Source organism: Mycteria americana, chromosome 18 (assembly GCF_035582795.1).
Source record: "Mycteria americana isolate JAX WOST 10 ecotype Jacksonville Zoo and Gardens chromosome 18, USCA_MyAme_1.0, whole genome shotgun sequence".
Classification (NCBI taxonomy): Eukaryota; Metazoa; Chordata; class Aves; order Ciconiiformes; family Ciconiidae; genus Mycteria; species Mycteria americana.
Window position 1 is genome coordinate 3,366,925 of NC_134382.1, and position 23,874 is coordinate 3,390,798.

At 51.7% G+C, this 23,874-nt stretch overlaps 1 protein-coding gene across 1 annotated transcript in view; it reads right to left on the reverse strand.

Moving 5' to 3' along the window:
• Nucleotides 1–1,026: 1,026 nt before the first annotated feature.
• The window catches only part of FBXO42 (F-box protein 42), a 50,331-nt gene continuing 27,483 nt past the window's right edge, over nucleotides 1,027–23,874 (reverse strand). The window contains exons 5-10 of the mRNA XM_075520268.1: nucleotides 7,453–7,606; nucleotides 6,309–6,419; nucleotides 5,933–6,029; nucleotides 4,821–4,877; nucleotides 4,231–4,347; nucleotides 1,027–4,076 (exon numbers count right to left, since the gene is read on the reverse strand). Of these exons, the coding sequence (XP_075376383.1) occupies nucleotides 2,979–4,076; nucleotides 4,231–4,347; nucleotides 4,821–4,877; nucleotides 5,933–6,029; nucleotides 6,309–6,419; nucleotides 7,453–7,606 (1,634 nt within the window). The 3' untranslated portion in view covers nucleotides 1,027–2,978. The remainder of the gene's footprint in view (nucleotides 4,077–4,230; nucleotides 4,348–4,820; nucleotides 4,878–5,932; nucleotides 6,030–6,308; nucleotides 6,420–7,452; nucleotides 7,607–23,874) is intronic.

The window sequence follows — 23,874 nt, forward strand, 5'->3', positions numbered from 1 at the left end:
CCTCACCTGCCGCCGCTTCCGCCCCGCGATGATGTCAGCGGGGGAGGCGTGGCCTCGCCGCCGCCCCGCCCCCTTTCCGCGGCGCATGCGCGGGAGGCACGTGGAGCGGAGCAGACTCCCCCCCCCCCGCCCCTATCGCTTATGGGGGGCGGCCCTGGGCGATGGGGACCCCGGCCCTATAGGGTATGGGGGTGGCGGCCCCATGGGCTATGGGGGACCCCGGCCCTATAGGGTACGGGGGCGGCGGCCCCATGGGCTATGGGGGACCCCGGCCCTATAGGGTACGGGAGCGATGGTCCCATGGGCTATGGGGGACCCCGGCCCTATAGGGTACGGGGGTGACGGCCTTATGGGCTATAGCGGACCCGGCCCTATAGGGTACGGGGGCGATGGCCCTATGGGCTATGGGGACCCCGGCCCTATAGGGTACGGGGGTGGCGGCCCTACGGGCTATAGGGAACCCCGGCCCTATAGGGTACGGGGGTGGCAGCCCCATGGGCTATGGGGGACCCCGGCCCTATAGGGTACGGGAGCGATGGTCCCATGGGCTATGGGGGACCCCGGCCCTATAGGGTACGGGGGTGACGGCCCTATGGGCTATGGGGACCCCGGCCCTATAGGGTACGGGGGTGGCGGCCCTACGGGCTATAGGGGACCCGGCCCTATAGGGTACGGGGGCGGCGGCCCTATGGGCTATAGGGGACCCCGGCCCTATAGGGTACGGGGGTGGCAGCCCTACGGGCTATAAGGGACCCCGGCCCTATAGGGTACGGGGGATGTCCCAGCTTTACACTGTGGGGTCCCCCGCTTCCAGCACTCCCCCCCCTTTTCTGACCCCCCCGTTTTTCCGCCCCCCCCTGTTGCTCCCGCATCCCCTCTGAGAAATATTGCCCTCTGCCTGCCCAGCCCGACCCCAAACCCCCCCTTTCGCCCCCAAACTCGCAGGGCGCGCAGCGGGGCGTTGCCCTCCAGGGCATTTCCACCCCCCGCCCCCCCCCAAAAGGACCAACCAGCCGTTTCTTTTCCTTTTTATTTGTTAAACCGCTAAAAATTCATCGGGATGAGGGGGGGGGAACCTATTCAACCCCCCCCTCCAAAATATACACAAGGTTTTTAAATATCACCGAAAATTGCTTTTCATTCCTACGCTCGGCCGAGCCTGGGACGACGATGTGGGGGGACACCTGAGTCGCAGGGGGGGGACACCTCACTCACAGCACCAGCGGCTCAAAATTTGGGATGAAGTCATCGTTAAGGGCGCAGAACATGCCTTTCCGCGACCGATGGGGACGGAGGAGGGAAGGCCCCGGCTGCTCGGCGGGTTTGGGACCGGTTGGGGGGATTTTGGGGCCGGTTAGGGGTCTTTTGGGACCAGTTGAGGATGGAGACCACGTAAACGCTGGGAAAACGCCCCTCGAGAGATGCTGGGCGCAGGGAGAAGGACGTCAACCCAGCGCCGACCCGCCGCCCAGCCCTTTTTTGACTCTTTTTTTTGGGGCGGATGACAAGAGACATGCAAAGGGGAGAAGGGAATCGATGGCGAAGCCCCGACCGCCTTCCCCGCAGCGAAGAAGAAATATTTCCTAGATCACCCTGGGTGCTCCTGAGGTTTTGGGGGTAAAAACTGCGTTTTGCCTTCCCTTAGGACAAATCAAATACGTTTGGGAGTGGAGGGGAAGAGGCTGGATTTAAGGAGGGATTTATTTACAGAGGGGGAAACGCCGCAGATGAAGCAAAACCCTCCCCATCCCCACGCGGCTGGGATGCGATTTAAGGCTCTGACCGGCAAAAAGCTCAGTGGGGATGGAGTGGGGAAAAAAAAAAAAAAGAAAGAAAGAAAAGGAGGGGAGAAGGGGCCACGTCATGGCGCTGCCGGTTTGGGAAGCGTTTCCTACTTTTCAGGTGCTGGAGGTTGTTGACCAAAACCTGGCCGAATCCACCCATTTCCCACCCCCCCCGTCACCTCGAGGGACAAGGGAAGGAGGGCGTTGTCCCAGGTTCAACCCCTGCGGATTTTGCTTTGTTTTAATCTTTGCGGAAGGAGGCACATGCAAAGATGAGGTGCAGCTACTGCTATGGGGGCTGCTCATGCCCTCCAATTTACCAGTATTCATCCTTTTGGCTGGAAAAAAAAAAAAACCAAACTGGTGGGAGGCTACAAAACAAGTCTGGAAGGGAACGGGCAGCCAAATTTCTCAGCTTTGGGGGAATAATGGGATTTTTAGTGTAAGTGGTGTGGTTTTTTGCTGATCAGAAGGGATCAGGGCTGATCCCGAAGCCTGATCGAGCTGGATGCAGCACAGGGCAGGGAGAGGAGGATGCTGACGCCCGGCTAATTCTTAATATTTTTGGCATTTTGACACAAAAAACCCTGTCCTTCCTTCCTTCTTACGGTCCTGTACGGAAGACAGGAACAAGAGTGGCAGGCCAAAGGGGTGAGAGGCAAAAAAAAAAAAAAAAAAAAGGCATCGTGTTTGTGCCGAGCAAAGGTTTGCAGCGCTGGAAGATTCCTGCTGGGGTATTGCTGTTGTTTTCCTTACCGTCAAGCATGGAAATAATCAGTGCACGCAAGCTAACAGCCTCCTGCCTGCCGGTATTTGGTTTGTTCGTATAAAACCACTTCTACTCACATCCCGCGAGGAGTTTCGGAGAGATACGAAGCCTCTCAAACCCCTGGAAAATAAAACCAACCTCAAGAGGACAGCGGATGGCAGATTTCCCTACCTGCTCACCCCAAATTCTTGGCTTGGATCACAGCGGCGTGGGTCCTTCCCCGCCTGTAAACACAATTCGCTTTACTGGGGCCTTACTGGGAACCGGCAGGGCAGCGCTGGAGGTTTTGCTTGGACTTTATTGGTTTCTTGCTCCCTAATTCACAGTTTGAACGCCTGCGTGACAGAGTAAGGGCTTGGAAAGGAGAGGGAAGAGCCACGGGGAGGGAGGGGAGAAGGTGATGGCGGCAAAGGGCTCGGGCCGCATTATCTTTTTGCTCGCACAAAGTACAAGGCATTTGTTTTGGGATAGTATTTCACGTTTTGTTTCTTGTCCATGAGGCCACCGAATATGATTAACTCCCCTCTGCCTTGCACCACCGTGTGTAAACTGGTTTCGGGCGGCCCCACCACCGAACTGCTGTTGAACACTTTCCATTTGACTCGTCCTTTTTCCTTGGTGTCTTTAATGTCCAGCACGTACATCTGCATGGGTTTGCAGTTCATGCTCTGGTATAAAGGCTTCCCCACGTTGAGGGACTGGGGAGGGTGGTGGCCCAGGCGGCGGGCGATGGGAGGTAAGGAATGGCCGTCGCCTTGGGTAGAGCCCGGCCGTGCCGCCGAGCCCGTCTCGGCACCCGGGGACCCCGGGGAAGAAGCCAGGGGAGGGCTCAGCGCTGCAGAGGCCGAGGAGCCTTTGGAAGAGAGGGCTTTGACGGCCTCCAAGCTCCTCCGGAGCGCGCCGGGGGAGACGGCCCCCGGGAGGGAGCTGGCGACGTGGGGCGGCGTATGGATGCCGTTGGTCTGCTCGGGGGGGTTCCTCACGCTCGCGCCGACCGTCCTGCCCTCCACACCGTCCATCTGGCAGATGATGGAAGCCGGTTTCTGTTCCCAGCTCAGGTCGACGGATCCCAAACGCAGGTCTTTCTGCTCCGGCAGCGATCCCCGTCGCGGCGCCAGGGCGAGCCCCACTTTTAGGTCGTATCCTTCAGCCGCGGAAGGCGTGCTGGGTGATACGACCTGCACGGGGCTGTCCAAGGAGGCTCCGCCGGCCGCCGTGGCTCCGGGCGATAAACTCCCGCCGTTGAGTACAGGGGAACTGTCCCCTCTGGCTGGGGAGAGGCTGCCTTCCCGGGATCCCGAGGGGGTTTGCCTCTGCGCTCTGGGTCGCAAGGTGCCCCAGCGGCCGTTGACGCAGGGAGCCTCGTCCGTGTTCCTGACGGGAGACTGAGAGCGGTATTCCCGCGTTTCGGGGACCAGGGCGGGCGGCGTGGCGCTGATGGGAGAGGGGCGAGAGTTCAAGCTGGGACTCAGCGGGGCTCTCCCGCTGGGAGCTTGGCTAAAGACCACAACGCACTGGCCCACCTGAAAGAGGAGAAGGGGAGATAACAGGTTACAAACGGCAGGATGACCCTTTGCACCGTATTGGGGAAAAAACAGCGGGGTATGGAGCATTCTGGGTGGGCAATAAAGATCACCAGATGTATATGAGAGAGCAGAGACCCCGCTGTGTCCGTACCCTGCAGGCAGGATGGCACCACAGTTCCGGGGCTCCGTGGTCTTCGTTCTCCACCTTGAGCGGCTGCCACGTCCAGGGGTTTGCGTGCATGTGCAGTAACCAGGCGTCTTTAAACAGCTGTGAAGAAAAGCGTGACGGATTTAGAAGCCTGGTTTGAGATTTAGGAGCCTGGTTTGCTGCTGAGATCATCTCATCAGAGGTAGGAGCGGTGCTTTGCTGCTGCAGACAGAGGAATGGTGACCCAGATCAGGATCTGACCACCCAGGAGTGACTACACCCTACTATGGCCATGGACGAATCTCTTCATCTCCATTTTCTACCCCAGTATAAAATCAGGGCTAATTCTTCCGAGGCTCAATTAACTTCGGCGAGCTGCTCAGATAGCGCCTGGGGTGCTTTTTTCTTAATTAAAGCAGCTCTAGCAATAGCTAGACAGCTTCTCTGGAAAATTTACCGCGTGGGTGCCCAGATTTGCAGGATAAAACGCCACCCGGGTAATGTGCAGAGTCCCCCCTCTCCCTGGTCCAGCACTCAGGGCTGTTACAGTGAGACGCGTGCAGTTCATGCCCACGCTCCCCCAGGATACTTACTGCATTGGGACCACCACAGCCACCGAGGATTAAAATGGTTTCGTTGTCTATCACGATCTGGAGGGGGCAAAGAACAGCGTTTCAGACCGGGGAGGACGTGAAGCCATCCCCGGCGCTTTCGGCAAAGCCTCCAAGCGCAGGCAGAGCCAGGTTACGGCTTCTCAGCCGCGCAGACGCTGCCGAATTTTGTCCGCCCCGGGATGAGGAGCGGAGCTGGGATGGAGAGCCGGTTTTGCTGGGCCCGAGGCAAAGCAGGACGCAGGGTTCACCCCACCGCCTTGTCCCAAACGGCTCACAAACCCGTTCCTCTTACAGAGGCAAGCAATTACCCTTCCTGAAGCTGAGCCAAACAGCAAGGGACTCGACACCCCTCTTCACTAAAGAGGTGAAGGCGGAAGGATTGTCTGGGAGGGCACGTGCCTGCAGCAATATTTGTTAGATGCTGGTGGTGGGTGAGCTAGTCCCTTAGTCTCCTTTCCCAGTGGATGGAGAGAAAGGCATGTTCAAGCACGAGCCATCCGATCTCTTTTGGGTGCCCTGCTACGCTGAGATGATCTGCACGCTGGGCACCACTGACCATCCTCCTGGGGACCATAAAGGGAAGGCAGGGATGCCGTCTGCGACGGAGACGCCTACATCGAGCTGGGCGACTCCCACGAGCTCCCTGCCCTGGGCAGGCAATAAAACAGGCGCTGCCAGACCCGTCCTTCAAGGGGGTACAATCCAGAGTCGCTCGAACCGAGAACCAGGAGAGCGGAGCAATCAAAGGGCCCCAAGCCAAACCAACTTGTGATAACACTTCATTGATCTTAAACGCCAAGGGGGATGGATCGCTGGGTGAAAACAGCAATTTGTTTTCTAGAAATGCTCATTAGAGTTCTGAGTCATGTGCAAGACCTGCCTGAGTGTTAGGGAGATTAAAAGTGCACCCTCACGGAAGAGATGGCTAGAGAAAACAAGGGCCCGTCGGGCAAAGGCTGCAAAGATAACCTGGAAATTGGGCGCTAGCTTTCAGGCAACCTGCAGAGAGCTGCCTGGAAGCTGGAAATTAAGCCACGTCTGGCTTATCTTTGGAGCGCGTGTTGGTGCTGAGCTAGTGAAGGAAAGCTCACCTGAGACTGGCCACCTCGCGGGTGAGGGCTGGGCCCAGAGATGTTGGGCTTGGACCAAGCCCACTGCTCGAGATCCAGCACCCAGACATCGTTGCTCCTGCAAAGATGAGACAACAAGTGTTGACGATACCGCTGGTACAAGCAGACCCACGGGGCGTTTGAAACGCGGGTTCAGGGCAGAGTTTTATGGCAGAATTGAGTTTTTAGTGGGCTGGAGCCTCGCGGGGATTCGCTGTGAGAGGCGAAGGGTGTGCTAAGGCAGACCCCAAAACCCTGAGGAGATTTCCTTGTGAAACGCTCTGAGCTGCCCCAGGACCACCACAATACACTCCTCGCTTGCAGGAGCACTTGTCAAACACCCTCACCCCAAGCTCACATTTGCCGAGATCCTAGCGAACCCCCGAAGACGATCATTTTGTCTTCGATGACACAGGAGGAGTGTCCTGCCATGGGAGGGGGGCCGTGGGTGGTCACGATGCAGTTCCACCTGGGGAAAGAGGGAGGAAGACATTCACCATCAGGTAGGAAAGTGCTGGATGAATGGCAAAACGAAAATTCCCAGGGGCCGGCAAACTCCTCAAGAACACGTTAGAGGAAAACCTCAGGGAAAACCTCCAAAGATCCAAATAATAACGAAACTAATTAGAAATACTAATGCGCTAAACATTTTTAAAGCATGACAAAGTCACAAGGCCAAGTTGGAAATATTGCCCTTTTCAATTAAGTTCGCCCTGAATTATCTCCAACGCGGTTTAATTACAGCATTCTAACGACACTGCCCAAAAGTGCATTGGATAATTGACACTTTTGATGATGAAAAGTTCTCAATGAAAGAGGAGCAGGAACCATCGCCGCTTTGATACAGCATTTGCTCCTTTCTCACACACAAGCATCAGTGAGAAAGCCTGGCCTAAAACCAGCCAAACGGTGTTTAAAAGGAAAAGGAAAATTCCTGCCATCTCCACGGTCACTGCTGGATGCTTTATTAAGAGTCCAGGAGCTGTAAAGGCAGAGCGCTTACTAAAACGGTGCAGATATCTGCTTTATCACGTCTCCCTTGGAGAGCCACAGGAGCGTTGCCTTTTGGACCATCGCTAAAAGCAAAGACCTCCAGGAGTTAAGGCTTTATCTCCTGCTTTCCTCAAAGACCTCACTGTCTTGCAGCCAAATCGATTATGTGTTTAAAACATTCGCATCCAGGTTTCCCACCTGGCTGGATGGGAACACTTGGGGAGTCTGGCATATTTTCGGTACGAGCCGAGCGCCATATGGAAGCAACCACCACCCAAGAGGTGCCAGACAGCAGCGTGCCCGGGTCTCTGCTGTGCTCTTGTGGGTTGGGTTTTGGTTTTTTTTTTTTTTTTAATTTTTTTGTTTCAGTAAGAGCATCACAGACACACCTAGGAAACCAAGCTTTCCTACAAGCCAGTCCCAGGCAGGCTCAGAGAGTCACCCTCCGGCATTACATACACATTTTTACAGGATCAAAGCCTGGGCTTTGAATCCAGATGTGCTCTTACCAGTTTTTGGAGGGCGAGTATGTATGGATTTCATCGAAGAACCTCTCTGGCTGGTGCAGAGGGTAAGGGCTCGGCCGCGTCCACCCACCGAAAAGCACAAGCAAGTCCTTGTAGACCACCAGCGTGGCCCCAGCCTTGGGCGAGGGGTACGAACCTGGGCAGGGATAGAGAGGGGGAAGGTTAAGAAACCACGCTTGAACACAGCCACCCAACTCTGCATCAGTTTTACTGATGTGCGACAACACGGAGACTTCACCTTTAAAAAAAAAAAAAAAACCAGCAGAAAAGAAGGCAAAATTAGAGTTGGGAGCCTGGGAAGAAAAACTACTGCCAATTTGTGTCATCGTAATTAGTAGGAGCCTGAAAGCACATCTCATGTATGGCAAAACATCTGTCACTCACTGGCAGGAAATTGCTAGCTTTCTAATGTATCCCTCGAAATTACTGCTTTAGCACTGAATAAAAGCAATAATTACCTCCAAATACCTAGTAACTTCTCCCCAAGGAAGGAGGGAGAACGAATACCAACTCTAACACATCCGGAGCTGCTCACGGCAGATCGCTCGGGTACTCATCCACCAAACCCCATTTTTTGCGAAGCGGCACGATTAAACCCTAAACCCTTTGCTGCGTGAATTAACAGTCACTCCTCAAGTCCGCAGAATGAAGTGCTCCTCTAAAAATTATTAAGAGATTTTTTGCTTGCCTCGTTCAAGGTTCAAAAGGCTCCGCTTGGGCCAGGGACCTCCCGAGCAGGACCTGCACTAGCAAGACGATGCGACCTCTTGGGCTTGGTGCTATTGCGATTTGCTGTGCTCGGAAAATGCCGCACATCCCAAAGGTTTTCCAGCAGCGCAGCAAAGCGCTGAACTCGCTTCTCAACCTACTGCTGCTCTGTTACAACCCCGCTGCCTGCGGTCTGCGCCCTGGCCACCGCATTGCTCCTTAACCAGCTCGGAGCAAGAGCAACTTCAACACGAAGAGCCCCTTTGCGAGGGCAGCTATCAAAGGATGGGATCCCTTGGAATTTATGTCAGGAAATTGGCCACGGTCCGCTGCAAAAATACAAACCCTGCCTGCTCCAGCAGCCAGAGGTGCTGCATCACTACCTTGCTGACGTGTTAGGTGCTGAATTGCTTCCCAGGAAAAGCTAAAGCTGCATCCAAGCATCCTCCTTCCCACGGCCGTCACCAGCACCAGGCAGACTCCTCCACTTCTGCAGTCACACTTTCAAAATAATCATAAATACGTCACCCGAAAAACACGGGTGCGCGTGCCCAGCTGCGGGAACCGGGGGCAGCTCAAGGGCAAGGCTGCGCACGTGGCCGCAGAAGCACCGTCACCCTCTCCAAAAAGGCTGATACACCAAACCGACCTCTCTCCTCCGACATCCTAACAGGACTTTGAGAAACATTTTTAGCAGGTAATGACATGCAGAACAGACACTATTTTTAAAAGAAACCAGAGCAGCTATTTTAAGATGCTGCAGCTGAGAAAAGCAATTTGATTGCGATGGGTTCCAGGTGGTGGGTGGTAAGAGCCCAGCCAAAAAGCAACCCCCGGCCAGACACAGAGGAGGTGGCTGAAGGGTCCCTGAGCAAAGCAAAGCGTCTCCAGGGGCAAAGCAGATCTCGCTGCTGCTCTCAGGTATACAACTGTAAGGGAAAAAGGGAATTAAGTTGTGCAGGAAACAATTCTTGTGCTGGGGCACATATATAGCACGGCCGAGGTCTCCTTAAAGACGAGAGTGCCAGAAGAGGGTCACATTTGGTTACTCTTTGTTCCCAAATTCCAGTTTTTCTGGCTTGTCCCGTGGCTATGTGCAATTCATTAATCCACACCAGCAGGTTTCCAGCCTAAGTATTTCCCCAGCAGAGCACAAAGCTGCTCTCCCAAGCTTGGCATCGCAAACTAGGTTGCTAGAAACATTTCTGCCTGACTTGTGGAGAATTGGCTGTGGCTGGGCTTCTCCATCGAGGACGCCAAGGGTAGCACGAGGTGAAAGGTGCTGGATTTAAATTGGGTTATTTTTAAACAAAAAGGGTTAGCTAGAGTCATCCCAGGATGGAGAAACGGATCGCCACTTTACTCGGAAAGGTCTGGGATGCTGCAGAGTGAGAAAAGCCACCCTCCTACTGCTGCAACCTGAAGGTCAACCCCAGCCTCAGACACCAAGATGGTTCCCAAATGAGTCAACAACATGTAAACAGCCCAAGGCAGAGGCTAGCCCTGTTTTTTCAGGAAGCTCTGCCTGTTACTGGGTGCTGTACGGGTGTAAATGAGCGGAGTTTCATTCTGCAATGCAGGAAAAATCTGAATTTTACAAGTCAAGGAAGAGTTGGCCTCTCAAAGCCTCTTCCAACCAGACAGTTGGGATATCTACAGATGCTCTCTGCAAAAGAGACGCACCGCAAGCTTGTCACGCCAGAGATGGCTTCAGTGATCTTGCCTTCAAGTAGAAACACGTGGACAAAGAGCGGGTGAAACCCGGAGAATTAACACCACTGATCTCTAAAGCAGGGGAGAGCTGCCGGGTGCTGCTGCAACCGTTCCCGGGAAGGGCAGGAGCATCTCGAAGGAGGCAGAGCAACGCCCGCCCTGCCCTGGCGAAGGGGGAAGGCGACGGCAGCCTTTGTGACTTCAGGTCTCAAGTATGCGGAGGAGTGCAGGGACAACGGCAGCAAGGACATCAAAGGGACACGGCTCAATTGCGTGGGGCCCCGTAACGACCTGCTCAAAGTCCGAGCTCTTTAGAAGGTGAGCCGGCATTTCAAAGGCTTGCAGGAACATATTTGACATGGGAGGGCTTCTTCCTCTCTGGGATTACGCTTGCAAATGAAACGGCTTCTGTTCCTCCCCACGGACTGAAGTGCCTGCAGAAGAACATCGTTAGCTAATTGCACTGGCTTCAACTGCTCCCTTGGTCAGGGCTGATGAAGAGCGCGGAGAGGAGGACTCCTGGCTGGGTTTCCAAGCTCCACACCCTGATAACACCATCTAGCCCGATGTCAGATTATCTTTCCTTGGGGATAAAAATTCAAGCACACAGAGGGTGTAGCACAATTAACTACTCCTAAACATAGAAGGCAACATCTTTTTACAGCTGACGCTGTTTATTCAGTTGGGATGAGTAGCTAAAAGCTGGTCCGAGCTATTTTTTTCCAGTTGATAGATTTTCCTGGCTTGCAAACCAGATACATACTTTTCAAGCAAACAAACAAACAAAGATCTCCGGCTTCCACGGATGTTCGGAAGAGAAATGCCAGCCTCAGATCGCTTCTGACACGAGCTCTGGATGCTATCTATTTAGGATCTGTCCTTATAAGCATTTTTTAAAGCCCATTTATTCAGCCCTCTAATGCAACCAGAGCAGCACAGGCAGAGCTCAGCGACCACAAAAGAAAAGGCTGGCTGTAAGGGCAACATGTAACATGAATTTCCAGACCAGCCTTTTACCTACGGTAGGCGCAGCCTTGAGCGACTCCAAGAATGAAAACCAAGTGGAGCTTAAAATAAAAATGAAGTTGGGGGGAAATCAGACAGTGCCTGATGTGATGGGATTACCTAGATGAAAGGATCGGTTCAGATCGATATCGTTTGGGGAAATATTGTGAGAGAGATGCGCTGGAGCAGAGCCAAGGGTTTGCACCATCTTGGAGGGAAGGTGAAAATATGGAAAGAGTTCTGGGGTTGTGTCAAGGGGATAAATTTTGGGGAATTTTATTACAGCAGATTTCTGGAGATAGATGAGACGAGAGCTGCTAATAACAACCAGGGGCCGTTATTGCCGGATCTGATGGATTTCTCAAGCCACCTTAGCTCCAGCAAGAAACGATGCTGTTCTCCCTACGGCTCCAGTGAGCTGATCGCCATCATCACTGCCAGCCGATTCGATTTACGTGAAATGCCAGGATAAACAAAAACAGGCCCACAGCCACGGTTCCAATTTCAAAGCCAAGAAATTAAAGTGAGCTCGTCCAGCAGCCAGTGGATTTCAATGTGCAAAGGAAGCCAAGCTCCCAGGTTCAAAAGCTGCCCGCAATCTGCACACCAAAGGCGTAGGAAACCGTCCCGGGGAAGGGCTTGGGGCTAACAGCCACTACCTGCACCAGCAAAGAAAGGGGCAAGGCGATGGTCTTGCTCCTCCATGGCTCAAGCCACGCTGGAAACACGGCAGCTGCCTGCAAAAGCGGGCCTCTCCCTGCCTGCAAAAGCGGGCCTCTCCCTGCAAACAAATTACGTTTGTTCAACAAATTATGTCCCATCACAAGGATGCACTGAGTTTGGTGGGTACGTCATCAGCGGAGCACATTATAATCCCGCAAAAAAAGCCAGAGGGAGATGCTGAACCTCCACAGTCAGGTATGAAAAGCAACATTTGCTGGTGACCAACTGGTTTGTACCTCTGCAAAGTCAGAGCGTTTCAGTGTAACCCATCTGCAGAAGAACAAAAAGTTTTGTGGGATTTCACCCCGAGGAGCTTGTGTTGCTTAGGGAGAGTGAAAAAGAAGTGGTAAAAAGCAAATTCCTTTTAAGAAGGAAAAAAAATTGACCCAGCTGTTGGATGTCACAGCAGAAATGAGGCTAAAAGAGTGGCTTGGACTTACTGCACTCTGCCTCCAACTTACAAAAGCCCCGTCTCAGACCTTTCCTGGGGGAAAAGCCGGCTGTCTTGTCACTGTTTTAAACCATGTACGTCCCCAGGGGAGCGGCACGCGAAATGGAGAGCTCGTGCTCTCCCCGATGGCTTGGCAGAGGGTGAAACCTGCTGTGCTGCCTCCGACTGACCGGCAGCAGCCAGCGTGATGCTCAGTCCAGGTTTGTTAGCCCGGCTTTTAGGCTGGCAGAGACTTAAAGATGCCAAATCACAGTCCTAATCCGGAAACCTCACCCACCTCGGCACCATCATCTACCCCAGCCTACACTCCATCATGCGAAGGTCCATCCCAAACTTGCATGACAGCGTGAAATCCCCAAATCTTTCCCCTTCGATGGGAAGGGAAACCAGAGAAGGAAAACAAATTCCTCTGGTTCCCAGGCCAGCCGAGATTTTTCCGCAGCAGTCTGCAGATTTGCCCAAAAGCTCTTCCCTCGCCAGCTGTTTGTGAGGTTTCACAAAGGGAAGATGAAGCAAGCGGGGAGCAGCGGTCCAGAGGCCGGGATACTGCGCAACCGGCAGAAGACGAGCATCCTGGCAATCCCAGCATTAGCATTGGATTTGGGAGATGCCAAAGGAGAGCTCCTACGAGAACTGCGGACATCTCCATGGCACATTGCACACCGGCTCTTTCCCTAAGTCAAACCCCAACATTTAGGACTCGCTGGTCAGCTGCCTTGGATCTAGCATCTGACAGTCACCTGTTTTTATCCCCGAGACGTTCAAAACAGGGCACTGGGATTACAAATGTTTTCAAGACCAGCTTTGACTGGGTCTGCCTAAACCTTAAAGCTTTTAAGAGCCAGGAAAGTATCATTTTCCCTTACCAAAGCCACATGTGATTTAGTGTTCCCTCAAATCTGGCTTCAAAAAAAAATTCCTTGCTTGGAAGTAGACAGGAATTTAGCTTTGCAAGAGTTTAAAGAAAAATTGAATAAGATCCGATTTGTCTCCTCAACAGGGAGACAAAACTTTTGCAGGCACATGCATCCGCTGCCTGCAAAATACCTCTTAGGTAGCGCACGAAAAATATCTGTGCACCATTACACAGGTTTTTTTGCAAGTTATGGGGGTATGTAACCAAACCACAGCAGCCCCCCTGATGCTTACACACAGAAAAAGTTTCCACCACACCCTCAGTGTTCAATTTCCACCCTACAATGACACACGCTTATGGTACAAGCCCAGTCAAACCCACGGCGTCAAACCAAAGGTCTGATTTCTTGCAACCTTTACAAGGTAAAGGCAGAAATCCCCGCCGGGAAGGATAAGTCACCTCCAAGCTTTTGCAATGTCACAGTCATTTTTTTCACCCGGGAAATTCTTACATGCTGCGACTCCGAGCCCGATAAAGCTGTTGAAAAGAAGCAGTGCCCTCTGAACCCTGTGCAACAGGATTACTGAGTCACTCTGTGCTAATGCTTGGCAAAAATGTCCTTACACAGCAAGCTGAGCAAACAGCGACGAGATAAGAGTGCCAGAATGCCCCGGGGTTTTGCCCCCTTATCTCTTAATAGCTGCAAAAGAGGATCGCTGCAATTCATGCACCTCGATGCTGCAGGAGAGGTTTTATTAGGGTCCATCCTGAGCGTTTCTCACCAGCAGCATCACTCCGAGGTGCCGAGTACTCCTCACAGTGAGGTCACCCCGTATTCCCCTTCGCAATCATCTCACCTGGTTTTGGGAAATGCAAATTTGGCCCTGCGGTAAAGGGTGCAGCTGTTGCAAAAGCCGCCTTTCCCTCTAGGTAGGTGGAATCAAAACGCCAGCCAGCGATCCACCTCCCTCTGCTTTCATACTTGTTCCCCCCCCCCTTAAGTGATACCAGACCCTGCAGACTTTCAAGTGATTTGAGTAAAAGTCTGACATCCTACCCAGAACAGCTCTGACGCTAATTAGAGCTCAACACTTGGAGAGAAAGGGTTGATCAGCTCCTGCGACTTGTCTTCCCTCCAGGAGGCAAACGGAGAGATGGAAATTGCTGTATCAGACTACACAACGCCGTAATAACCAGCTAATTGTAGGGAAGGGACCGAGGTATGTGTGGGTTAGCGGAGGAACGTGCCCCAACTCTGCTGAGCTCCACACTTTTCGCTCAAGTCACGCTCCCGTTTTGTTTGCCACAGCACGAGGGAGGCGGCAGAGGCATTGCAGACGTCCGAGAACCCAAAAATTACGGGTGTTTCAGGAAATGGCTGCTGTGTAATTTGGCGAGGTTATAGCTACCACGGGGCTAAAAAAACCTCAACCATCCTTTAAAGAGCATCCTGTGGGCACAGTCAGAAAAAGTCTACTTGAGTAAGTGCAAAAAGCTCAACATTGGGAAGAGCAGGGCTATGCTCATCTCAAAATTTGCTGCAAAGAAAATGCAGCTACTTACCGAAAACCTGATGTCTACCTACTGAAAGCCCCAGTACAACACACGAAGGGATATTCAGTCCGGCTCTTTGCATTTTCCTTTAACCAGCCCTTCCCTCGCTTGCTGTCTTCCCCCTTATTTTCAAGCCATTGGCTCCTGCACTACGCCTTCTTCACAGAAGGAGTGCGCTTTTCTCCCTCATTCCAGTAAATCCAGCGCTTAATGCCAAACTCGCTAAATATTTCATGTCAGGAATAAATATTCACCTTTTGGACTGCAGACGAGCATGAGCTAGTGCTTCATCATTCCGCATGCCTACCAGATTTAAGGAGATTTTACAGCAGATGCTTTGGCGAAAGATGTAAAATCAGGCTATGCGGTGCGAGGATTTAAAGAGTCTTTGAAAGCACGTCACGCTGGCTAGGGTGTATGCTGCAAAGCGAATATTGCGTATTCAGTCTCGAGCATTACATACATAATCTTGGTGGAACAGGGTCCTTAAGGCAAAGGCACAACAGCAGCATCAGCTTAAAGAAGGAAAACCTCAAGTCGGGACGCGTGCCCGCTGGCTGGGATGCCTTGGAAGGAGCTCTTGCCGATAGGTGTCAGCACAGCCTGCCCAAAGCCTCCGAGCAGGACCCTTCCAAAGGCTCCTCAAAGCTCCTTCCCAGCTGACAAGACTTATCTAGCCATGGGATAGCGGGGTTTTATTTCACTGACCCCAAAATGGAACTGGCCCCGAAGGTGAATGTACCTGCCGAGAAGGGAAGGCTTTGTGAGAGACCCGGCAGGAGAAAGGAATAACTCGATATGAAATGACCGGGGAGCTCACGGTCGGACAAACCTCCATCACGCCGCGGTCCCTGCTGCGCCTCTCGCTGAGGGCAGCGTCTGGGATGACCGCAGCAGCCTCAGGCAGGAGCCGGTTCAGGCTATCAGCTTCCTCTCTGGTGCAATGCATTAATTATATCTGAGACAACACCAATGTAAACAGCCAGTGTGTGTGGCTGGGGCGCCCGTTTGCATATTTTTAAGCCTTCTTTCCCCGAAAAGGAAATAAAATAGAAGGTTTCACAGATGCCTTGGCTGGTCTCACAGCCTCCCGACAGCTTGCAAATACCTTGGCTCCAGTCAGCCAAACTCAGACGAGCAGATATCTGCAAGAAATTAAATTCTCCGCAGGGCTGTGAAATAAAGCATCAGGAAAAAGTCAGACCCCTGAAAGGAAAAAAAAGTCCTTATAGAAAAAAAACACTCTTGCGAAGTCAACCCTAACTTCTGCTTAGGAAAGTACCGGTTTGAAAGATTACAGGCCTGCACTTTGAGGCCATTAAAAAGCAAATTGTTCTCCAAGCGCCGGCTTTCCGAGGCAGAGGAAGGAGTACTGCAGGAGAGACACTTCTACTCATCATTTCAACAGCAGGTGCTCAAAGTCTCACCCAAATCTCACGCATATGGGACATTCAAGATTCCAAACTCATTGGGAGCTACTGGATGCTCAGCACCGTTGAGACACAACTACTTATTTGTCTATATAAGGACTCCCAACCCCAGGAACCTATTTTTGCAGATCACGGACTTCTTATTTACCAACAGGGCTGCAAATAGTTTTCCCCAATTTTGGTATAGCACGCTGGTCAGCAGTATTTTCAGATGGCCTGGGGTCATGTTTAAAATGAGCATGTACTACCCGCGATGCTGAAAACGGCGTGCATCAGCCAACCCTCGACAGCTAGCCACCCCGTCCCCGCTTGAGGCTACCTTTGTGTGTCGCAAACAGGGACCAGGCTAAAAATTCTCCGCATCCGTCTCGGAGGCCGATAAAGGCGATAGTGGGAAAAATTCCTCTGTTAATCTCTGGAGGGATCTGCGCCCAGGGAGCTTCTCTCTGAAAATCTAAATCTGACAAGGTTAAAGCAACAAGCTATTTTTCATGCCTTTCTGCTCAATCCACATCGATAGTGTCTTAAGAAGGGCTGCTCCACACAGAGAGACACAAGAAAGCTTCTAGAGAGATGAATGCCGTACAGGCAGATTTAAAATCCTGAATAAATCCCTCTCCCTCTCATCATCCAGGAGACAAGAGTATTACCAAAACCATCCCTTATCAAGTCTCTTGCTCTATCAGATGTGCAGGCTTACTGGTTTTACCACAGCAAGGTGGCCAGCTCCCATTTGAGCAAGCACTCCTGACAAACTCCTGGCAGCTCTTCTGACCAGCTGGATGTCTCCTTTTGAACACGAGCAAGAAGGGGTGGCAGCCAGCGAGCTGGGGAGTGCAACGGGGAAGGGAAAGAAAAACCAGCCTCTTTTCAGGGTTGTCTTGATTGCAGCCTACAGAGAGCCTCAGGCCCTCCATGTCAGAGATCTCAATGGAAGAAATCCAGCATCCTATGGACCGAAACAAACCCGTGGGCTCAAGGATGAACAGATGCACGAGATCTCCTCCCGCCTGACTCCATTTCTGCACCAACATACAGATGCTTAGCTCTTCCCTTGCCTTAAAGGGAACCGCAAGTCCCTGGACCTGTATTGAGGCAAGAGGAAAACCCAATCATCGCTTAAAACATCCATTTCCCTTTGAGCCACTTCTCTCCCAGCCTCCTCTGTTGTGTTTTCCCCTCTGTATTCCCCCCCGCGTATTCCTACCACGTCAGGCCAAATTGTTCGAGGCAGGACAGGAGGGCATCCAAGGGGTAAAGCATCTTTCCCTGCAGAAGCACCACGGAGAGACATGCCTCGCTGACCTGCTAACGAAAGCAGGCGAGCCATTGCTCCGAGGAGTGAATTTCCCACAGCAGGACAGTTTTTCCCCCCAGGTCTCATCTGCAGATAAAAAATTTGCTGAACTTCCAACTATTGTGGCGCACCAAGAACAGGGAATGGGAGAGAGAAACCACCAGTTGCTTTGGCTTGCTGATATAAAACCATCGTTACCAAGCCTCAGCACCACAGCGACAGCTCATTTAGCTGTCCCCTGGCAGGGACAGCCACGGGAGCACATGCAGAGCAGCATCTACCCAGCAAAAGGGAGCAGATGGAGCCGTTTCATCTGATGCCACGTGGCTCTGGCAGAGCCGACTCGCCCAACACCACAAACAGGATCAGTCGTGAGCTCATCCCCATCACAAGCAAGCTCAGCGCTCCCTCGGGCAGAGGCATCGCCAGCACCGGCGATGTGAGCCGGCTCTGCCGCCGCCGGCCCCGAGTCCTGGGCCCGTTCCCACCTCTGTATACAGGCAGGTTGGCTTCTTTAAAGCCATTCCCGCCTGCCTCCGGCACCGCATTCCTGCGATGCCACACATGCCAATGCCGGAGAGGCAACGGCAGCAGCATCCCAGTGTCCCTGCAGACAAGGTGAGGAACAGTCACTCATTTTAATTGCTGAACAAACTCTGTCCCCCACCCTCAAGCTGTAAGAGAGGAATGAAGTTATGGAGTGACTTAATGACCTCTGCAGATATTGGGAGCGTTTGGAAATGCTACGGTAACACGGCTTGGGTGCATCGGTAAGGGTAACTTAATGCCGGCTGGGGCAAGGGGCAGGCTGCAGCCAGGCACGATCAGGGGCAGGGAGGAATGGAGAAAGCCACGCAGCAAGATAGTTTTCAGATGTGGTGCTCAAGAATAGGAGGCACAGGTATTTTTTTTAACCGTGGTAGCAGTAGTCCACATCTATTTCCCATCATGCTGACCAGCTAAAGAGTTTAAGTGCTTTACTTCTGAAGCATTAAACAACCGCTCTCTCCAAGCAGGTACCTTTTTTTTTTGTAGGGAGCAGATTCCCAGGCTGAAAGCCTCCAAGAGCCATACAGACCCCTGCAAAGAAGAGAGGAGCCTTTTGGCTTTTCCTGCCTGGTTTGGCGAGGCGATTTACAAGATAGATCCTTGCAAACAGCAGATTGCACATCCGATTTGCATCTGCGTTTTACACCTCTGCGTCCCTGGTGTAATTCATGCAATGCTGCTGGGTCAGTGGCGGCAGGGTGTCCATCCCGAGGGGCAGGAGCTACCCTGCACACAAGCAGCGGTGCTGGATGAGGTGATTCAGGAGATGACGGATCCAGACGATGAAAAGCTTTCAGAGGTTAAATGCAAACAGCCAGAGAGGCCACGAGAATGGAGGATGACAGGGCCTGGCAAATCAAAGGGAGGATAGATGTGCGTTGTAAACCCAAATCCACTCAGATTAGGCATCTAATCACCACTGCAGAGCAATCCTATTGAACCCAAACAGCGACGGATTAATGTCCTGGAAACCAGCCCTCCACACGCAAACAGTGCTTTCCCAACAAGGTGTCACAGCTTTTGAAAAAAGAAAAACCAAACCAAAAACCAACAAAACAAAAAAACCCTTCACCTGCTGATTTTTCATCTCTTGCCCTTGAAATATTTCACATTTAATAACACAAATTTCATTAGAGACATTTTTCAAAGCCACCCAAGTGAAGAAAGGAACAAATTAGCATCCTGTCTGCCTTGCACAGACTAACCAAGGGACCAAAAGGCACCGAGAAACACCCGAGCTCCATGAAGCCACAGCTCAGAGCCTGCCAAACAAGCTCTGGCCTTGCTCTGTGGAAGGGCAGTAATGAAGTTTAAACTCTACATTCAAGGATGTTGCTTCCTTTGGAGAGCAGGGCGTAGCTTGCCATTTCCAAACGCAGCAAACCCAGCTGCCTGTGCACTCCCCGCAAGGTCGTGTTTTGCAATAGGAATTGTTTAAAGTTTGCACAGACGCAGTTTTCACCTGGGAGCAGCAGACTACTGCCCCGCATACCAGCAACGGGACGACCCCATGCTTCGCAGCATTTCTATATGTACCGCCAGCTAGATTTCTCTAGTTACCAGGATTCTTCTTCAAAAGATGCCCTTTGCCTTTTATTTCCACACTGCAGCTTAACATTTTAGAAAGGCTTCATCCTTCAGTGTTCCTCGTTGCTCCCAGCCTGAGAGGAGAACACCAGGCTGGAGGATATGGCTGTCAAAGGCTGCTACCGCTTTGCTCCTGGTTACTCATCTCCTTGTAAACCTGTGAGCCCAGAGAGGGGAAAAACTCAATATATTTAGTTGGAGAAAGCAATTCCAAGCAACCCGTGCCGCAACAGCAACGTCCCGAAGGACGGCGTGAATGAAGTCAAACTCATGCTTTTGTTTCAGAAGGGCAGAAACCAGCTGCGTGATAAGCAAGCTCCGGTCGGACAGCAGAGTTTCCAATGGGGTCAGGTCACTCCGGGCTTGAGGGCTCAACGAACATTTTGATCGTGGTGGGAAAGTCAGGGATTTTTCGATGATAACGCAGAAAGTTTTAGCTTTGTGAAGGCAGAAATATGCCCTACTGTTACTAAACTCAAAGGGCAATGAGCAAGAAACAAAACAGAACAGGAAAAGAGCTGAAGAAAAGCTTTCTTCTCTTCCCGGCTGCATTCAATACTACAACAGCCGAAAGACACCGTACATATTGTGAGGTATTTCCGTCTGTTTCATTAACCTGTTCTACTTTGAAGTACCAGACACCCACAGCCAGTAGCTGCAGTCATAATTAGAGACGTTATTCTGTGCCAGGTATCAGCTTTTCACTCCTTTTGATTCCCTGGAGGCCAGCAGCTATGACATGGCTTCAGCGTGCTCAAGGTGATCCCGAGTTTTTAATAAAAAGTTAGGCGTGCCTTCAATTAAAAAGGGCCATTCAACACCGCACCGAGTTCAGAAACACACGGGTACACAAAGACCATTTTGCAGCCCTCCCCTCAAGGGCTCTAAGTGGAAATGAGTTGGGTTAAATTTTGAAAGTTTGTTTTCAAAATCTGCTTCTCCTGGTTTCCTTCCTTACGTACATGGGACTCTGTCTGTTTTGCTAAGAAACATCTCGCAAATGGTATCTTGGGGACCGGCAGCAGTCCACAGACTGAGAAATGCTGCTCTAGAGAGGCTACCAGCATGGTCAGGTCAGGATTTTGCAGGGGTTATTTAATCCCCAAAGCAAGGATGTGCCTTAGATCGCTCACTACGTTACCACAAGGCAAGTCACTCTGCAATGGGAACAGAAGAATTGCCGTACGGGGCCAGAGCAGAGTATTTCAGTAACGAGTCTCAGCTGGTTACTGCTATCCAGAAAAAAGATGATGCAAAACACAACCAAGGACTGAACAATGTGCACAATCTCAGGAGACCTTCAGAAACAGTGGGTTTTAAATCCAAATGTGAAGTTTCCACTACTCTAACAAACTTTCTACTCTTTAGAAACCCCACCGATCCCTCGGACTGCCCCGCAGCCACGGGTCCCGCGTGTTAGACGCCGTGCATGAAGGTGCCACACCGATTTGCAGAGGCAGAGGGCTGGATCTCAGCTGCACGACCGTGTCCCTTCCTTGGGAAGCCCAGTCCTTCGCTGTGAGTCACGTCTCTTTTCAGCTCCGCAAATCTCACATCACCAAGGAGGCTGCGAACAAGGAAGCTCACCCCAGATCCAGGACCAGCGTTATGAAACTTCACCAACTGTTTTGAAAACTTGCCACTGTTTTCTAGAAGGAGATGATGAAAACAGGGCTTTTTTTTGCTCGGGGCAAGGTTTTCGCACAGCTTTGTCAAGGGCAAACCGCTCTGCTTGCACTCAACGACTAACGGGCAGGTTTCTGGCTCTCTCAGCTAAGAGAGCCTCCCACCGCACGGGGACCACATCTGATACTACCACCTCAGGCAGGCGACAGCAGAGTCTCTCCTACCTCCTTTGGGCTGTTAGTTTTGTTGACACAACACCATCAAAGGCACCTTCCCCTCAGCTCACAAGGGGAAACCTGATCCTCAAACTCCAGCAGCTCCCACTCAAAGCGCAGAGGGGACCTGGGGGAAGAACAGAGCCAAGAGGAACCGACGCGGGATAAGTTTTTTTGCACACTTACTGCGTCACGTTAAGGCTACCCAGGAGATTTTAAGTGCAAACTTCAGGCTGAAGGTCTCTACTCATTTTCAGGCTAAAGCAGGGAGGATTAGCTGCTCTGATGTGGCCAGGTCTTGACACTGTGAACATGGACAAAGAGGATCAGAGCATCTAACGAACAAGTTTTGCCTCCAAGCCTGTTTTTATCCTGAAATCTTGAGAAATAGATGAAAAACTTTCCCAGCTCCCCAGCAAAAGCAAATGCAGCATAACTGCAGGGAGACAAAAACACCAGGAAACAAGTTCTGGGGAGCTTTACCCCCCGGCGGAAGGGTGGACGCAGGGCCGGCCGCACGGCCAGCCTTTTCGCAGCAAACAGGAAAAGCGGAGCCATGAGTCTCCTGAACTCCTCTGATATCAGAATGGGATATCACGGCCCGGCAGTGGGAAAACACACTGCGTCAAGGGAAGGAGTGGGGTCTTTCCAGCTCTCTTGCCTTCCCAGGTATCCATAGGGAAGATGGTAGCAAAGGGGGGGATCGTGCTTGGCTAAGGATGATAAAGCAGAAACAACAGGGAGGATGCACAGACCCCGTAGGACTTCAGCTAGCGTTCCTCTCCCTGCAAAGACCTGGTCTTTATATCATCATTCCTTACTTTATAAGCACAGTAAAAGGCTCGGTTTTAAAAAGAAAAGCTTTCCACCTCTGTCCTGTAAACCCCTGGGAGCAAGGGTAAAACTACCGGCATTTTTCTCTCCAATTTAAAAAAAAGGTATTTCCCAGTTTAGTGTACAGTTCTGGCAGCCAGAGGCCAAGTGCAGGGCTCCTGAGGAATATAAACTAACAAATACAGGAAGGGAGAAAGTCTGCAGAAACACACTCTGAAATAGCACAGGCAAGCCAGAAGGATAACTGCCTGGGGATACGCTCTCAATTCTGCCTATAAATTATCTGCTGCAGCCTGAGGACGACATGAACAGGAGACACAGACAACGGTAAAGGGCCTGGGTCAGCGCTGATGGCTGAGGCAGCCTCTCCCAGGACCTGCCAGTGGTTTTCATCGCACAGAGATGGAAGGAATCTCATCAAGAGCGTTTCGCAGACCCGCAAGGAAATGGGACAAACCTTCCCTGCCACCGGCACAGCAGATCCAGGGCCGAATCCTGTGTTAGCCAGCTCCAGACATCAGCAACCCCACGCCAAAGCCCTCACCACAAACCCCTGCAGCTCCTGCGTTACCCATTGCATTAAGTCCTGGGAGTCTCCATTTCAAATGGGTTTTGGTTTCTTTCCTGGCTCTTTCAGCCGCACGAGAGTTCATTTCTGGGGAGCACCAGAGGACTATCGCTGCCAAAGTCATCCCGCCTGTGCCCTCGCTGCAAGAGCAGCGTGCTGCAGCTTGAGTTACAGAGGAGTCGAGACTAACCCTTGCCTCTAGCTGGATAAACAGACTCCAGCGTAAACCACCTCCAGTCCTCCATCAGGTTCTCCTTTGTGCAGATAGGCTAAAAGTCAAAGTAGTGCCCAGATTAATTATGCAAATAAAGGCAAAGAAAGCATCCCCAACACATGGAGAAAGGCACCTGCCTCCCAGGGACCACCTACCCCGGGATAACACTGCAGGCTTCCCACATAATACAGGCCGTTAATTATCACTCCCCTCCTGCTCCAGCAAGACTCATATGTGGGAGTGAAGGAGGTGGAAAATATCTCCAAAGTGGCCAGAAGAGCTTGAGGGAGAAGAGTTTAGAGGCATTCCTGTTCACGTTCCTAAAATAGAGATCCTGCTGCCTTACCCTCCTTTGTAGAGCATTAAGCCCCACCAGTAAGAAGTGCTACATAAAAGCTAGGCATTAACTCTCTTGTTCTGCTCCAGCCTAATAAGTAGAAAGTCAATGCCATTGTTTTAGATCTAAGCAAAAAAATACTTTGAAACCTCAAAAATTAGGGTTTTTGGAAGCAATTATCTCCCTCCTCTGTCTCCGAGACTAAAGAAACACGGGCCAATTATTTCTTTGAAGGCTAAATATTTACTCCTAGATGAAGTGCAGTAGCTCAGGCTGGAGATGAATTATCCAGCTCTGATGTCATCTAATGCCTGCAAGTAAGAAAACCCAAATGAACACAGGTAGGAACAAACAACAACAAAAAAGGGTGTTTTCTCCTGGAAAAGCCCTTCAGAGAGGGGATGGGATGAAGCTGTTTCAGCTCACCTGAGCTGTGTCCAAGGCATTTAGCATGGCCCTGGCACCACGTTCCCACTCCCTTTAGGCAGCCCTACCCAGGTCTCATTAGACAAGATGCCCCTGCTTAACGAGGGCACAAGTAGAGCACGATCAAACCTCTCTGAGCTAGAACCGGCCTTATGGAAAAGCCACCGTCTTACTCTGGAGCAAGACCTACCCTATGGAGTCCGTAGGGCCAGGTGTGGGAGCTCCTCCTCAACCTCCACGAGCAATTAGCCTGCACATACATCAAGCGTTAATCAATCAATGTCAGCTCTTCTTTTGAAAAAATCCCTCCT